This window comes from Melozone crissalis, unplaced genomic scaffold, assembly GCF_028551555.1.
Source record: "Melozone crissalis strain CALT ecotype California unplaced genomic scaffold, PUWL_Pcris_2 ptg000090l_1, whole genome shotgun sequence".
Lineage (NCBI taxonomy): Eukaryota > Metazoa > Chordata > Aves > Passeriformes > Passerellidae > Melozone > Melozone crissalis.
The window spans coordinates 221316-239356 of record NW_026535867.1 but is presented as its reverse complement, the minus strand read 5'-3'; the positions used below and the strand labels follow the sequence as shown (position 1 = coordinate 239356).

The 18041-nt window shown below is 37.8% G+C and overlaps 1 protein-coding gene across 2 annotated transcripts in view; it reads right to left on the bottom strand.

The window, feature by feature from the left end:
* The window catches only part of PKNOX1 (PBX/knotted 1 homeobox 1), a 37527-nt gene that overhangs the window by 5718 nt on the left and 13768 nt on the right, over positions 1-18041 (bottom strand). For both annotated transcript variants that reach the window (XM_054291265.1, XM_054291266.1), the window contains exons 3-9: positions 16686-16787; positions 14530-14657; positions 13213-13384; positions 5356-5526; positions 3869-3968; positions 2497-2594; positions 320-448 (exon numbers count right to left, since the gene is read on the bottom strand). In XM_054291265.1, coding sequence (XP_054147240.1) covers positions 320-448; positions 2497-2594; positions 3869-3968; positions 5356-5526; positions 13213-13384; positions 14530-14657; positions 16686-16736 — 849 coding nt within the window. In that variant the 5' untranslated portion in view covers positions 16737-16787. The remainder of the gene's footprint in view (positions 1-319; positions 449-2496; positions 2595-3868; positions 3969-5355; positions 5527-13212; positions 13385-14529; positions 14658-16685; positions 16788-18041) is intronic.

Below are 18041 nucleotides of genomic sequence, written 5' to 3'. Positions count from 1 at the left end.
CTGCAAAATACAGGTGGAATTACTTTTCCTTGTGCCATGAACCAGGGTGAAGAGAGCATTAAGTTCTCACAAATGAAATGAAGAAAAGCTCCTTGTAAAAGCACTTATTGAGACCATGCAGTACAAATGTAACATATTTATTAAAACATTACTAAAAGCCAACCAGCATTAGACTGTGGAACTACTCCAACTGACTCCAGGGAAAGCTGAACTGGGATTCCATAACTGACAACAGAATAAATTCACCTTGTTTATGAAGAAAAATTGTGAGAGACCACATGAAGGAGCTACATAAAAACTGCCCATGCTCAGTCCTTACCCCTATGTGCTGAAAAAGCCAAGATCTCATCACATTTGTAGCGTGCTTGGGAAGAACTCCTCTCTTGTTTTTTGATGAGCCATCATCTTGATGCAAGATGCCTAGATCTTGGTTTAACTGCAACTGGAGCTGCACATTTAATTTTAGGAGAAATAAAGCAGTTAACATAGTAATGGCCGTTCTGTATCAATAAATGAAAATTTATTTATAGAAGGAATGAAAGGAAATTAGGCTTGAATATCTTGAATATATCCACTGCGTGCAAACATAAACAACTATGGAAGCTGTAAAATATTACTGATTTAAGACTTAAATGAAGGATAAAGTAAAATTAATTATTATGCTGCAGTTGTAAAAAAAAAAGATGCTAAAGGTCTTGCTAAATAAATGCATTAAATTCTCAAAGAGCATTAAAATCCATACAGCAGAACCTATAATTCACTTTACAACATTCATATTACTTCTTAAATATTCATATTTCTTTATCTTTGTTTTTCACTTCCTATGGATTCATCAAATCATTTGCACATTGGTTATCTGAATGTTTGGAAATACATTCTTAAATGCTTATGCAGAAATAGAAAGAAACAGCACAATTTATGTGCTGTCATATAAGATTCTATTTCAGACAATTGTAACCAAAATAATTCTAAATCAGGTTTTCCAGACAAATTGGAGCAATTTCTTAAGCCAATCAATATGTAGCAAATTAGTTTTAAACAAGGTTTAGGCTATCAAATTACTACAAATATATATCTGGAGCACATTTTAATTTCCAAAGTAATGTCTTACATTCTAAATAACCTGCTTGCATATGGAGGCTTTATAATGAACTTTCAATAGCTTTTCTACTGTGCTTTTCCCTACCTCCACAGCATTCTGAAACACTAAAGAAGGATTTTCAATTAGTGACCTTTGCATAGGTGGCTTTGGAGACTCCAACGAACATCAAGAGTAGTCACAGATGTATACAGGAGGTCAAGTCCTTTTTTATTTATAGACTGGAGGCATTATTTTCCTCTCAGTATTTTATTTTTTTTCATTAAAGGTAAAAAACCCTCAATTTTTCCAAATCCCTTCAGTCCAGGAGTGTAATTTTACACATTTTTTTCTGAGAGGTGTGTGAGGACAGAGCTGTCTGTGTTCTAGGGGGGGACATGGCTGAGTACAGATATTCTCCTGCCAATTCAAAGAACACTCTGTGCACACTTTTTTGGTTGGAAGGCCAGAAAAAGGGGGAAAAGAAACCAGTGAGTCAGTGATTACCAACAGATTTTATGCTGGGGAGATGGGAGCTCCTCATTCACATTTTTAATTAAATCCAGATTCCAGGAAGATTTGGTTTACCACTTCCAGAGAAAGCCAGCAAGGTTTTCTGTCCCAGAAGATGGTTTAATTTTCATGTTTCTTTTTCTTTAGTTGTTTCTTTGAACTCTTCAGATCAACTCTTAAGAGCCTCCCACAAAAGAGTGCTGGCCCTTATATTTTAGATTATAAAGGGACAAAATTAGGATCTCCCAGTGTCTCAATTAAATATTTTGAAGGTTAAACTCTGAAATACATAGTTTCACAGTTCCATTGGTTGCAATTGTAATAACAAGTCAATTTTCTCACAATAGCAGTGTGGCACCTTAATGTAATACATCAAATCTGTCCAGCCATAAACAGAGTTCAATTATTAAAAAAGTTATAATCCTTGAAAAAGTATTCATTTAATTTAGAGGGTTTTTTGGTTTGCATTGGTGTGGGGTTTGTCTGTTTTGGTTTTTTTGGGTTTGTTTGTTTTGATTTTGTTTGTTTGTTTTTGTTTGTTTGTGTTTGTTTGTTTTGGTTTGGGTTTTCTTTGTTGTTGTTGATTTGGTTTAGAGGTGGGGGTTTTTTTAAATTTTAGTTTGTTGGTTTTTTTAAAATTTCATGTACCTACAACTCTTCTGGCATCAGTAAAAGAACACAATTAAAAGGTAGGAACTCTGATGAGCTGTTGTGGCAAGGAGGACCTTATGACATTTCCTACAACCTGTACCTCCCACAGCAGTGGCTGCATCAATTTATAGTTAATTGCTCTGTGTGTACACAGAGCTCCTTCTGCCAGTGTGTCAAATTTAAATCAAAACTCCCAAACCCCCTGAGATGTATTTCCAACCAGATCACCATTGTGTGGAGCTTGTGCAACAAACCTGAGAGTTCTGGATGCGAATAGTGCCAGGTGACAGTGCCTGTGTCACCACTTGTCCTTGTGGAGTGACCACAGTGACTGGCTGATACACTGTCCCCCCTGGAAGCAAAACAGAAACACAGATTATGGGCAGGAAAAACCCCTTCAAGTATTATTTTCTTTAAACACATCACCACTGCACACCATACAAGACTTTAATAATATATTAATTATTTTTTTCTAGTCAGCAGGCAAGATGTGCTCTTTGCACACTAAAATTTTCATCCATTCACAAAAAACTGTACAAAATCTGATTCTATTTCCCTGTATTTTGGGCATTCTAAATCTATTTTCAAAGGAAAATGCCATGATTATCAGGCTATAAAACAGTTCTTCGTGATGTTTTAACTGAGCTGTCATCAACCAACAAGGGTCTCAACACCAAAATCACACTTCAATGTATCCAGCTCATCCAGCAGCTGAGTTTGATTTAAAACCTTGCTGAGAGGCAAGACTAAACTTGAAGCAAAACAGAAACACAGATTATGGGCAGGAAAAACCCCTTCAAGTATTATTTTCTTTAAACACATCACCACTGCACACCATACAAGACTTTTAATAATATATCAATTACTCTTTTCTATTCAGCATGCAAGATGTGCTCTTTGCACACTAAAATTTACATCCATTCACAAAACACTGTACAAAATCTGATTCTATTTCCCTGTATTTTGGGCATTCTAAATATATTTTCAAAGGAAAATGCCATGATTATCAGGCTATAAAAGAGTTCTTCATGTTGTTTTAAGTAAGCTAAGTCTTCAACCAACAAGGGTCTCAACACCAAAATCACACCTCAGTGTGGCCAGTTCTTAGGGCAGCTGGGTTTGATTTAAAACCTTGCTGAGAGGCAAGACTAAACACTTAATCTCAAATGTAATTTCCATATAAAAAGGATATCAAGGATTTTACAAACTTGTAAGTGTGGTTCCAAACTCCAAGGAGCATAAGGCAACCAACAAGTGCAATGGTTTATGTAATGCATGTTTTTGTCAAATAGAATTCTTCTTTTAAAGGCAAAAAAAAAGGTCAAACATCACAGTCTGTGAAAATTTAACAAATGTAGTGTCGCACATTAAGATCTCTTAATATCATATATGTAACTGCCACTCCCATAGACATACTTGGAAAACATATAAATTAAACAAACATTCATAAACCAGTAAAGCACTTGACTGTATTAAAACTTTTGACTGTACTACAACTTTTGACTGTACTACAACAACTTTTCAGGTATTAAAGCACACTTGTCAAGTATTTGTGTAGTTTTTGCAACAACCACAAGGGAAACCAAGATGAAGAGCAAGGTGCCAGTTGTTTTTAGTGTGTCATACCTGCTACTGTTGCCATAGTTACATTTCCCTGCTGCAATGCTGATGCTGGCACCACGATCCCTTGGGGACTGAGTGTGCCTGCAATGGCACTTGGAATTTGCTAGAAAAATAAAATAATTAGTTGCTTACATTTTTTAAAAATTTTTATTTTCATGTAAGGAGATCAAGCATGCTTGTGTATTTTTGTAAGTTGTTTTAGGTATTTTTTGCTCTAAAATATGTTTGGAGTTTAATCACAGGATTACCTTCAAAGAGAAAAATACTCCATTAGGGGTTCATCATTACCTACATTAACTTCCTCATTACCTTTGAAAACCCTCATGAAAGCAACTGCTAGAAAAGATGTAAAACAATTTTGAGAAATTTTAGTTCTAGGTATGTAAAGAATAAGAAACAGTTTCCAAAGGCAAGAGGGAAAAAGGACAAATGTAATGACCCTTGATGCTCTTATTACAAGCATCAAAGCTTTAGAATTTTAGTTATTACCTCAATTCCTTCAATTTGAACATAATGTATTAAATACTCAATATGTTTTATTCTGCTCAAGACAGCCCTTACTCAATCTTGGACATGCAAACTCTTACACATTTCCTTAGTATGTATGAATAATCTCTTTTGATAGCAAATGCAAAATGGGTCCCTCATGTCTCTACAGAAAACTGTAAGAGATATACAGAAAAAAACATTTTAAAAGCTTTTTTTTGCCTGATTTTAGAATCTCCTTTCCACACTTCCAGACATCAAAACCTATAAAAGGAGTCCAGAAAGTGAAGTTTAAAAGTCATTGAGGCTTTTTTTTAATGCAGAGCATCAGATACATGAGTAATTCACAGGAGGGTACTGGGGTGGCAGGACTCACTCTGCAGCATCTGACAGCAAAAACATCAACCATAACCTATTAATTGTGATCCATTTAATACAAAAAATGCAATTTTGCAACTTTAATCCATCAGATATTGTCTATTTATTCCAGAATACAGGTTGTGTATAATGCATCAGTCATCTCAATGTTTTAATGAAGGAGGCAGACTAAGGAGGCCTTAACAGGCAAAATTTTCTTCCTTGTTTATTCTGTTTCCTAACCTCCTTCCAACCAAATAGCAAATCCAGGCTATTCTGAATATCTCCATTTCCTGAACTGAGAGAAAATCATAAAAGGAAGACTGACAATAAAAAATTTACTCTGTGCTGTGGCACATTTCAACAAATTTGTCCATCGGGCAGTAGCACAAAATAAACCACATCCTCCCTCCAAATGAAAAAAAACACCCCAAAACCAAAACAAACCATAGCAAACAAAAAGCCAACAAAAAACCAAACAAAAACAAAAACAAAACAAACAAAAATCTCTTTCTACTCTTAATACCTGATTTGAGAGAATACAGGAAACTGCAGAAACTGTTTGCAAACTGATAGCAAAAGAAGCATAGCTGTAACTTCCTAAGGAAATCTAAGCAAAAATCCACTGAACAGCATTGGAAACACACCTGAGATTGCACAGGTGAGTAAGGACTTCCAGGCTCTCCACTTAATAGAGTTTCACTATTCATTTTTGTCTTCAGGCAGGCAATGTAACGACTGCAGAAATCCTTGCAGAGTTCATTGACCTTTTCCAGCTCCAGCAGATGGATACGCAGAACTTGGATTGCTTTTACCATCTGAGGGAGAGAATTGGGAAAAAAAAATCAGAAACAAAATAAGTATTTGTTAAAAAAAAAACAAACAAGTGAGATTTAAGCAAACAATGCTTGCCAGTAACAAAGATCACCCAATTAAAGCAGAGGTTCTAATTGCTAAATCTTGGAATGTGAAAGAACACAAGGAAACTGCCACACAGGGGAAAGAGAACAGGATAGCAAAGTGATCTTTGTCATGTGTGACACTTCAGGAAGCCAGAGCAGCTGAGGTGTCCCAGGGCACAGGATGAGCCTGGACGTCCATGTGGTCTTTAACCCCCTCCTACACCTCTGGGGCACAGACCACACAGGAGTGCAAGTGATGGAAAGCAATCCCATCCCCAGGAATGGTTTGGAAGGCAGGGCTGGACAGGCTTGGCCAGCAGCAGTTCTCTCTGGAGCTCCATAAATCAGAAACATCACGTTCAGCTTCACCCTGACACAAGGAAACCAGAAGGGCTGGAGATACAGTGAGGAAGAAGGCACTCCTGTGATTAAGCATAAATTTGTTCCACAGATTGCTAGGGAGGATAAAAGCCTTTATTTTTCAATAAAATTAGAATAAAGAGGTCCCAAATTTAGCCAACAAAGCTTAAAGTAATCAAAGAGTTCTTCAGTGCTACAGCTTTTAGGTTCCTCTGTGATTGTATGACAAAGATGAATAACTCTCAGGTAAAATCTTGTAAGAACTTTCAGGTGAGGAAACTGATTCTGAAATACAAAACATTAAATATAAAGCACTAAACCAAATTAAAGAAAATAATCCATGTTTAAGCTAAAATGCAAGTACAGGAGATATGGATGTGAGGAGAATACTTGTCGTGCTCACTGTGAGAAAAGCACTGTAAGCCTGGATAACCAATGGTATTACATACTGCACAAAAATAGCTTAGGTGATTGTAAGGGTCATGGCAGAAGATCAGAAGCTAAAACCAAATCCAGATGGTCCAACAGCAGCAGGAAATCCAGGACATTCAAATATGTACACAACACACCAGCAAAGTAATTATTTTTTATACAACATGCCACCCCCAACATTTCTGTGCTGTGCTGGATCTCTGAGAGAAATATCCTTCAGATTCATGAAAAGGAACAGTTGCAATTTTAAAGCATTGTGCAGAGCTTGACTTTACAATTATTTGGAAAAATCTGTCCACCATATAATAAATAACTGGGGTCCACCAATAAATAACAGGGTTATTTAGCTGGGCAGAGCACTGATCCAGTGAACAGAAATCAGATCCTCCAAACTTTTATCTATCTATTAAATCTATTTTAAATCTATTACTTCCAACTCAAGAAGCCAACTGTGAGCTGAAGATTCTTTGCTCAAGGCACCCAAAGGAGATCAAGGTAGGAAAACTTTTGAGTGTGCTCCCCTCTCCATCATGACATTTTAGCTTTCATTGAGACAGATATTTTCCCTGTTTATTTCAGCAAAAGGTTCCAGGACACTCACTCAGTGTAGACAACTTTGTGTTAAAATAAACAAGATGAAAAAATTAAGAAATTAAATTATTTTTTTAAAAATTTTTCTCAGGGATAAAAAGAAAAAATAAATCTTTCAAAAAACAGCTGCAGAAACACCTGAGCTGTAGATTTGACCCAAATTAATATCTGGTAACTCTTGTGACCTACGACACTGAAAGCCTTTGAAACACTGAGTGCAGTGACCCAGCACTGGGACACAAATCAGTGACTTTCTAACCCAGCCCAGGTTGCTTTTTAAACTGTGCTTAAGCACCTTTAAACACAACAAAGTTAAAGCATGCAAATGTGACTAAATTTTAACACAAAACAAAGGTCATCTGTGCTTCAAGAAATTCTGTCTCTATTTCAGAAACAAAAAGCTTAAAATAGAAAATTCTTCATGTGTAACTGATCAACAAATTGCTCATCATATTAGTTAGTGCTTTAAAGATTCAGCTAAAACTGAGGTAACAAAATATGTTTTTGGACACATAATATTTGACCATAATAGAGTTTAGTTTATTTTTGCTCAGTCAAGAGAGTTGTGTTTTTTTAAACATTAGCCAAATTTGTACTGTTTATTTATCAGCATGTGCTTGGAGGAAAAATGAAAGTCCTTTCTTCAGCTTAGACTTAGTTGAAAATTGATGGTTGATACTTGAGGTGAAAATTGAATTAAAGTCAGAATTACCCACAAACCCAGAGTCAGTAACACTGCTCAGGTTTCTGCAGGGCCCCTCTCCATCACACTGCTCCTGCAGGAAGCTGTGCTGCTGTGGTAGGAGGAAAACAAAACTTTGTAAATATGCCATGCCTGTCACCAGGACTTATTAATTCATTTACAGCCACATTAATTGTGGCCATATGGCTCCTGCTCTCTTGCAGCACAGGTGGACCAAACTTAATGTCAGCAGAAGTTCACTTTTCCCTTAAAGCTACAAAAATCAAGAACTCCTGATAAAATAACTCAGGTTGGACAAAGGTAATACAAAGAAGTATTTTCAGACAGGTCACAGCAGCAGTAATATTTCATTCAGTGCTACTGCATAGAATATGCCACAGAAAAAAGACATTTTATAACTGATTCAGTCTTTTCAGCTGTAGCAATAAAACTGAAGTATCACTTCTGGGAAATGCACGAAGATGAAGTAACCATGAGGTTTGTGTATATTCACATAATCCTAGAATGGTTTGGGTTGGAAGGGACCTTAAAGATCATCCTGTTAACAACTCTTGCCATGAGCAGGGATATCTTCTACTATGGCTGAAATTGCTGTAAATAAAGATAATGGTAAACTATTAGAGAAAGAAAGTTATTGAAAAACTTCCAGTTTTTGCTATCCAGAGCCTATTTATATAAAAAATATGTCTCCAAATTTAAGAAATTTAGGCTATCTTTAGCCTAAATATGCTCTAGGTTGTGCCTGTGTCCTGCCTGCAGTGCCTCAAGCCCATGGTGCAAAGGCACAGACACATCACAAACTGCCTCAGCTGTGATCCCCAGCTCACCTTGCTGATGTAAAACAGAGCCACAGTTCTTCATGGATTTCAGAGCACATCAACTGCACATGTGGGCAACACACATGAATGAATCTCCATACACTGACACATAATCTCACTCAAATTACTCTTCATTTGCAAAAAAAACCAATTAAAATATATACATCCACAGTTTACCTACCTCCCTGACCCAAATCCTCCTGCAGCAATTCAGATTTTCAGTAGAAGAACGCACACTCTGGGAGAAAAGCTATTTTGCTTTCATTTGTTTTGATTTGATAACCTCTGTTTTGAGTCCTCAGCTATGAGACATAGCTAGAAAAGGTGTAACTAGAGGTTTATGGGACAGTTCTGCACATTAAAACAGCAAAAACCTTTCAGAAAGGCTTGGTCAGTCAATATTCAAATGACACCAGCTGGCTTCACCTCTACAACTCAGGTTCCAGGCACAACTAAGAATTCAAGAGAATTGAGAAGAGGGTACTGAACCAAAAATCCTTACCCCAAACGAAACAAAAAACTCAGGGGTCTTCAAAAAAGGCAGTGTCCTGTTCAAATACAAAAGGGAGAGGAGATTTAACAGCCCTTGTTTTGGATTGTGTCTAGACTTGACAAAGCCATAAGTAACCTGCTCTGGCTTCACAGCTGACCCTACTCTGTGCAGGAGGTTGGACTAGAAACCCCCTGAGCTTTTAGGGCAGCCCAAACCATCCTACAGTCCTAGCAGTGTGGAGAAATTAAAAAATCCACCCATGTGTGGGAAGAGTTCACTCTGAACAGAGAGGCAGGAACCACCCTGAGGCAATGTGGTATTTCTGCAGAGTCTGAGTTAGCAGTGAGCAACAAAAATGTGTTAAGCAATGAATGTCTTCAAACATAAAATAATCTGTGAAAGGTCTAAAAAAACTCTCTGCAAGCACCCATGCTGAACAAATTCTTAAATTTGTGGATGTCCTATGCACAAAATGAGACTGACAGAGAACAAAGAGCAGTTGGCTCATTACAGGATCTGTTTTCTCTGTAAAAATGAGGCAGGGATAGCAAAGGGTAAGGGGAAAAGGTGATACTCCAAGTTATGTGGGTAAGCTGAGCTCACTTCCAGAAAGCAGCAACAGAGAGCACCAAAATCTGGTTACTGACAGCAAACACACATCTTCTGACACTGGTGCTTAGAAAAAGCACTAAGGGGATGCAAATGACATTCCAAGAAGATATGGAGGAAGTTGAAGCTCTAGGAAAACACATTTCGAGACTAGTAAGAACACAAGCACAACCTTCAGCTTCCACTTCCTTCCCAAGGGATTTGAAAACAGGAGATCTGCAGGATGAACCACAGGGTCATCCCAGAGCACATGGCCCAGGATTGCACCCAGACCTGGGAGAGACCCTGCAGAAGTAAAAAAAACCTGGTAACAATTTCCTAAAAAGGCCTGGTAACCATTCTCCAAAAAAGGCCTGGTAACAATTCTCCTGGATTGACTATGATCCTTTGCCCTGCTGATTCAGAAACACCAACTGATGTTGTTGGAGAGCTTAAATGGGGAGAACAGAACCTCCAGAACAGAATCCCTCCAGCTGGATAGTAACAAGGGTTTGAAAGCTGGTTTACAGGCAATTTAGCAATTTATGAGTATCCTCAAAACTAAGTTTCAGGTGGATGCTGAAATCCTTTTTAATACTAAAGCAGGAAGCCACCAATTAATTTAGAATGGGAATTATAATACCAAAGTAACAAGATAATCTAGACCATGGCTTAGTAAGAGCTGCTCAAATTGGAACAAGCATCCACTGCTCTTAATGAACTTCCTTTCTGGTCAAACTGATCTAATGCCTGTGCCACCCAGATTAACATTCTGTGGTCCTCTGGATGAACTCCAAACTCCTCTTGTGGAGTATTCAAGGCACTTCAAATGAGTGCACAACGTGGAACATTGCCAGGACTGTAAGTGACCCTACAATCACTATCTGTGACCCTTCCTAATTTCTGTTATCTACTTAATTAGCCCACAGGCAGCATGGAACATTATTATATTCTGGAGAATTCATGAAGAATTATATTCTGCTGCTTTGGAGCTGCCACAGTTGAAGCTCTGTCACAGAAACTACAGTTTGGCTGAGTTATACATGCCACATCTCAAAGGGGTAAAAGGAAAAAGAAATGAAACAGCTGACCAATTTCCTTAGTGTAACAGGCCTGTGAGTCTCAGATAGGACTTGAATTTGGTTCTTCAGTGTTGTGATGCTCAGTTCATGTCAGTTTAGCTCTGGCCCTGAGTTGATCCTACTGAGCAAACATTTACACCTTATTTGTTTGACTCTGCTCCACCCTTCTAGCCCAGTCTAATTATCAGTTTTAGCAGCTTCTCCTTTCAGATGAATGGATGAATTAACATTGGAGTTAAAAAGGGAAGGACAGCATGAGCATAAGATGGAACAAAGGTGCACAATAGTGTTTCTTGCTACTAAACAGGGACTTTTTAATCTCTATAAAAATATATATGTGAGGAGGCAGAAAAACTGCCTGTCTCCAGCCTTCCCTGTGGCAAGCACCAATATTTCAAGCTGAAAAGAGACTGAAATCCATGCTAGCCAGTTCACAACTTCAGAGAAGTTTGTGCTCACAGCCCCACACCAAATGAGAGCCTGTCAGAATGTCAGCTGTTCAGAGCTCCCAGCCTCCAGGACAGGCAGAGGACAAGCTGCACTCAGGTTTCATTTGGTGTCCAGTAACAGAAAGTCACAGCTCACAACACGACCACAGGACAGGAGCTCAATGCCAAGGATTTTGGATCTTGCAATGTGGTTCCAGTTTAAGCCACTACTGACCTCAGCAGCCATGGAATCCTGGACATAAACAATTCCTCACCCACTTCAAGCAAAACCAGCCAGGTTTGTGCAGCCCATCAGCAAAGGAGAACACCACATAATCCAAGAGACTTGGTCACTAGAGCCACAAACTGAAACCATAAACAGCTCAGTGACAGGAAGGACTTTTTGAACACACCAGACCCAGCTACAACCAAAGCAAGCTGGATCTGAGAGTGTTTATATAGGACCAAAAGCACAGGGAACAGGCCAAGGCAAACAGGATCTTTGGGAAACCAATCTTTGGAGGCTCACAGAAGCCACAGAATTGGAATTGGCTGGAAAGGGACCAGCAGCTGAGGTTGGAAGGGACCTCTGGAGATGGTTTAATCCAACCCCCCTGCTCAAAGCAAGGTCAGGAAGGGCAGGTTCCTCAGGTCATGTCCAGCTGAGTTTGAACATCTCCAAGGATGGAGACTCCACAACTCTCTGGGATTCCTTCTGCCCCACAGATGGGCAGAAGGAATCTATGAGGCAGGATTTCAGGATCTATGGGGCAGACAGGATCTATAGGGCAGGATTCAAACACCCTCACAGTAAAAAAGGTTTAATGGAACCTCCTGTGTTTCATATCCATTCCTGGGTAAGTTCATTCCCATTTCCCCTTGCCCCGATGAGTCAGTCTGTCTTTTTCTCCTATTAGGACTTGGCATTTCCCTTTGCTGAATTCCATGAGGTTCCCATTTTCCTGCTTCTCCAAAAGCAATGAAGCATCCCTGAATGGTGGCAGAGCCATGTGTGCATCAGCCCCATCTCCCAGCTTTGCAGCACCTGCAGCCCAGCTGAGGGCTCAGCCTGCCCCATCACCCCAGTCAGAAATGGAAATGTTCAACAGCTCTGGTTCCACAATCAGTCCCTGGAGAACAGCACTTATGGGAGCCCTCAACTGGATTTCCTGCTGCTGACCAGAACCCAGGGGTTCACCCATTTTTCAGTTCACCTCCCTGCTCATTTATCTCATCCCTGTCTTGTCAGTTGGTCTATGAGAACACTGCAAGAGACCTCAAAAGTCAAGATAAACCACCAGCACTGTTCTTTCCTCATCCACTGAGCCACAGCTACCACATTCCAGCTATCAGACCTCAGATGTGCTTCTGAAATTAGAGAAATATGGATTAGAGAAATATGGGAAAACCGTGATTTTGTGTTGGATTCTGAGAGTTACAAATGAAGAAAATAACCTGAGGCTTAAGAAGTCAGCAGACTTGCTTCATGCAGAACAGAACTAACTCTCATTTTTGAGTAAAATATTGAAGGCAGGTATATTCAAAACAGAGAAATCACAGCTTCATCACATGAATGACTGTCAGAAAGCTTAAAGGAATTAATGACATGAAAGAAAAAATTATATAGGGTAAAGACTTTCTAAGATCATCTTTTAACAGCTCTTCCCTCACATCAACTAGGTGAAGCATGATTTAAATAAAATTGGAGAAAAATTACCTCAATTACGTGTTTTTGATAAATATGTTAAACACCCAACACTCTAAAATTAATTTGCAGAGTCAGTCTGGCTATGGAAAGGATTTGTTTCTGTTTGTCTCCAATTCATGTTTGGAGATTTCTGTTTGTCTCCAATTTCTGTTTGTCTACATTCATGTCAGCTGAGAACAGGAAACAACTGTGAAGAGCCCAAAGTAAATTTACAGATAAAAGGGAAAAGGGGGTCAGAAGAAAATTTTAAAAATATTTTTAATCATTAACGTAAAGAAGAATCTCTCACAGGCAGAAAAATGTGAGGAGAAACTACAAGGACCAGTTGAGATCAGAAATGAGGAAGAAGCTGCAAATGTGATGGTTGTTTCAGAAATGAAAGAAACAGCCAATACTTACCAAAGTATCAGTTTCTGGATCTTCACAGAAAAAGGGTTTTCCTTCCTTCTCCTGCTTCCTCACAAAGTTTTCAATATCTACATCAAAACTGGCAGAAGTTGTGCCTTCTGAGCCTTGTGTAGATTGTTCACATTTTTCAAATAATAGTGCTAACAAGGGAAATAGTGGGTGCCTAGAAAAAAAAATGCTTAAATACATGAATAAGTATTTTCACTTATGTGAAAATTAAGACATCTAACTCAGAAAAGCTCACAGTCACTCATGTGAATGTGACAAGTTCTGGAACAGACTGCATATAACAGCATTGGCTAGAGCAAAATAAGATAAAAATTTATTTTCATTTTGATTTACCCCACTCCAGAGGCAAATACAGCAAAAAATATGTATATGTTTAATTAAAGAGAACAATCACAAGCAAAAAAGCTCTGACTGTTTAATTCACTGTAATTGAGTGGCACTGAGACAGATTAATACAGTGCACTAGAAATGAGATTTAGGATTTACAAAGAGGATGAGTGCAGATTTAAATGAAGCCTGATAAAATTAATTTATTCTTCAATGTGGGCCATACTTACACATCATGAAATAACTTTAAAAAATTGAGAAGAATATTCAGGCTGTGCTCAGAGGCCTCCTGTGAAATCATGCTCTGAGGAGAAGATTTTGTTAGCACAAGTCTGTAAATGAATGGATACATCTTTCTGCCTCAGGTTGAGGTTTTTTTGGTGTTTTGTTTGGCTTTTTCCTGTTTTGGTGGTTGTTTTTTTTTTTTTAACTGGAAAACCAGTAATAATTCTGTCTTTATAAAGTAGTTAAGCTCAAAGAACACTCAACCCCATGAAAACTGAGCATATTGCTTAGCACAGCACTTTGCACTGAAAAATCTCAAATTAGTGTGCTCATACATCAATATTTAATCCATTTTCAGCTAATTACTAGGGAATAGATTATTATCCCTAAAGAAAAAGGAGTAAAGATTGACCTAATTACAATAAAAGTAAAAGCTCGTATTAAAGATAAAAACAATATGACAAATAGTGACCACAGTTTAAAGGCTAAAACAGCTTTCTAAATTTGGCAACCACTCTTAGAATACCCTTTAAAACTGCTGAAATTAAAAATCCCACAGGCTCAGGAGGTTTCTCCTTGGCTGATGATGCCAGTGGAGCCTATTTGGTCTCACTCTTTCCCTACAAACGATGGAGACAGCCAAGAAATCACCTGATTTTAGCTACTTGTTATTTATTTATTAAAAACCCCCAAATCCTCTACCCTATCCTTCACCCTTCAAAAGACAGAACAGGAGTCCATCACTACCTGTAAATGGCCTGCTTGTCTGCATCCATTGGAGTCTGAGATTCTACAGGGGCAGGACTCACCCCTTCAGCATCAGTTTCAGAGCAGTTGGGATCTTGTTCAGTTTTTAACTCTGTTACCACTTGCATCTGTAGGAAAAAAAAAAAAAAAGAAGTAAATTTGTAGCCCTGACGTAAAATAAGGGTGCTGTGTTCTAAGGAAAGAGCAGTGCAAAGGGCTCCTAGATTGCCAGAAGGTTGGTGTGACTTGGCAGTGACACAAGAAGTTGTAGCAGCAACAAAACCCCTCTTTTAATCCCTGACACTTTTTGATGGATAAAGGTCATTTCCAAGTTTTAGCATTTGGCTTTAAAATGGGAATGATAGATATTAGTAAATTGTTGAAGCATTTTGTCTCTGAAGTGGCTGTTTTTGGAATAGCATAGAGTACACTGCTCCAAAAAGTTCATGGGAATGTCTGCATAAAAATCCTTCAGGATGAAATCAATGTAAAGAAAAGTTTATGCTCTTAAGATTTATTTTTTTTTTATTTTTTACTGTGCATTGTATAAGGGTACTGAAGAAAAGGATCTTCTAGGTTTTTCTGTCCATTAAAATGCACATTTAAAATATTCTGTGTCCCTCCAGTCCTTCAATTGTAGGAGCATAACCTCCCATCACCTTTAGCACTCCATTTTACATATTACAAGAACCAAATATTTTAGGAGAACAGCAGTAACTCCTCCTACACATCCATTTAACCCACATCTATACCATGGAAAAGCACCACAGAGCTTCACCTGAGCACCTCCTAAATTGCATTAGGAGGCTGGGCACACCTTTGGGGTGCTTTGAAGGTGTTCCAAGTGTTTTTTCCATCACCTCCAGCTAAATATTTTTTGGACTAAAAGGTCTTCCAGGAACCTGAACTGTGAAAGTTTCCACCCCTCAGCCCAAACTCTTTGGTTTTCTCCCATTTGAGCCTCTGCACAAAGACATAAAACCACTGCAATCTTTTCTCTTAATTCTCTTTTATCTCAGGTAGAGGACAGACACTGTTCTAGGGAGCTCCAGGCAGCCACAACTGACAGCTCCAGAAACTGTGAGAGATCCTGACTTTAACAGAAATTAATTTATTTCCACATAAAAGCAGCAGAAAAAAAATAGTATTTTTAACTATCTGGGAGAACCAAAAGGTTTGTGATTTATTACCTAATGGGGCCAAGCTATCTCCTAGAAAAATCAGAAACTGAGAAAATTCAGCATCTCCCACCCAAGAGAGAAGCTTGCCTTGCAGAGAGCTCCCTCAGCAAGCAGAGACGATTTTCAAACCAGAATGCTTAAGAAAAAAGTAACTAATGCACCAATTTCTTGGCTAATGACAGGAAGGAGGAGCAAATTAGAAGGGGATGAGTCAGACAAGTGATTATAAATGTTGGCCATAAATCTGCAGAGTTTGAAGGGAGGGAGAGAGTTCAGTGAGAGTTCTATTGCCCTAGGAGGAGGAAACAGCTCACTTAAAACTGAAAGTTTTTTATCCTGTGGGGCATTTCCAAACTAGAAACACAGCAGGCACCCAAATTCCCTGTCTATCTTGGACACTGAACACTTGAAACACACAACAAATAGGAAGAAAAAGCTCTCTCCCAATCCGTTCTTTAGAAAAAAACATATTTTACTTTCACTGCCACAGGATGGTATTTGCAGGGGGAATAAAGTCAAATATGTAAAGTAGGTGAGGGGAGAGAGAGAAATTAGAATTGCAATAAAAGAAACAAACAATAAAACTAAAAATCAAAAACCTGACTGCATTCAGATGAACATTTTATAGGAGATGTGGAAAGTTGCTGGTTTTTTCTGACTGTTCCCCATTGTTGCCATCTGCTGACAGAAGTACTTGCAGTTATTGCTTAGAGCTGACATAGAGTAACAGAAAAATTGATCTTCAGAACAGAGGCCACCCCACAAACTGCCTCCAGTTACCAGCATTTTAATTTAGCAATTTAAAGTGTAAAATTACACAGCCTGTTGTACAAAAAAGAAACAAGACCAGATATACATGACTATGTTTCATTATTCCAGCTTAAACAATGCCAAAGCAGGCACTAAGGAAAATCACTAATTTTTTCCCCTCTTCCTAAGTATATTTAGTTCCTAGAGAAATGAAAACACACCTACCTGTTGTCCATCTTGATAGTTGTCTATACTTAATGTCTGTGTTGCCATCATGGTTATTGAGACATTAATTGTGTCAAATCATCATAAGTGCGAACAAGTAGTCTTTTAAAGAAAAACAAACAGTCACTTTAAAAAGTGGCCACTCAGAATCCAAGAAGAAAAAATTAAGAAGAAGGTGAAGGAAAAACAAAGGTAGAAATTCAGATGGATGCACACCTCTCAGAGAGTTTATTGACAACAACAAATTTATTGTTTTTTCAAACAAATTTATTGTTTATTCAAACAACAAATTCAGTTTGGAAATATAACAGGTTTTATAAGCAAAAAACTTAATTGTCTCTTTATATTTTAAAGTAAAACTTCTAGTAAGAGGCCGAGGCTTTTTATACTCACAAGCTCAAGTGAATTTTAGCATTAATTTCTGCACTACTTAACTGACATTCTAAGGTCATACTACACTAGAATTCTAATGCTAATAGAACTAATACTACCTAGATTTCTAATGAAATCTAGAAATGGGCAGGTTTGTGTTTGTGTTTTTAAAAGGCTTCTAACCCACTGAGCATCACTGTAACTGAAATAATAACAATTTAATATTTATTTAATGTTATTTAATTAATATTTAATAGTTAATATTAATTTAATAAGTTAAAAATTATGGACCAAATGCAAAATGAGAAATACCCTGTTCACTTTTGGGTGTGAATCCCAGATCCTAAAGTAGGGATGAAACCACTTTCAGAGACCAAGCTTCAAATCACTTCTGACACTTCAGGAATTTGCCATCCAAGTCATTTAAGGTTCAACAAAGAATGGAACAATATCAAACAATTTTTAAACAATTGGGCCCACGTGATTATAAAGTTTCAAAAGGAATCTAGGAATTCAGAAGTCTCAATTTCAGAGACATTTGATACTATGGGAAATATTAATTACAATAGGATTTAAACATAAGCAAATGCATCAAATTATTCTCTCTAAGCATTAGCTGGAGTTTGGTGCCCAGATGAGTTAAACATTTTTAAATTAAGATATACCATAATTAAAAAAAAATAAATTAGCAAAGCACCACCACCAGACAGAGTGTAGCCAACAAATTATTACTTCACATTTCATTTCCTTGTCAGATGTGCAGCCATTACAACTGAAATCACGTAACTCATTAAGCTATTACCAGTAACTATTAACACGGAAGTCAATTTTCCTTGACACACAGGAGTTCTAATGTTTAGCTACTATTAAAAAATCCATATTAAAAAAGAAGTCAGAGCTCATGTCTTGAAAAACATTATATGCAGGTAATAATTCCAGGCTTTCTGCTCTTTGTCACTTATGTCAGTATTGAAGAACTAAGTT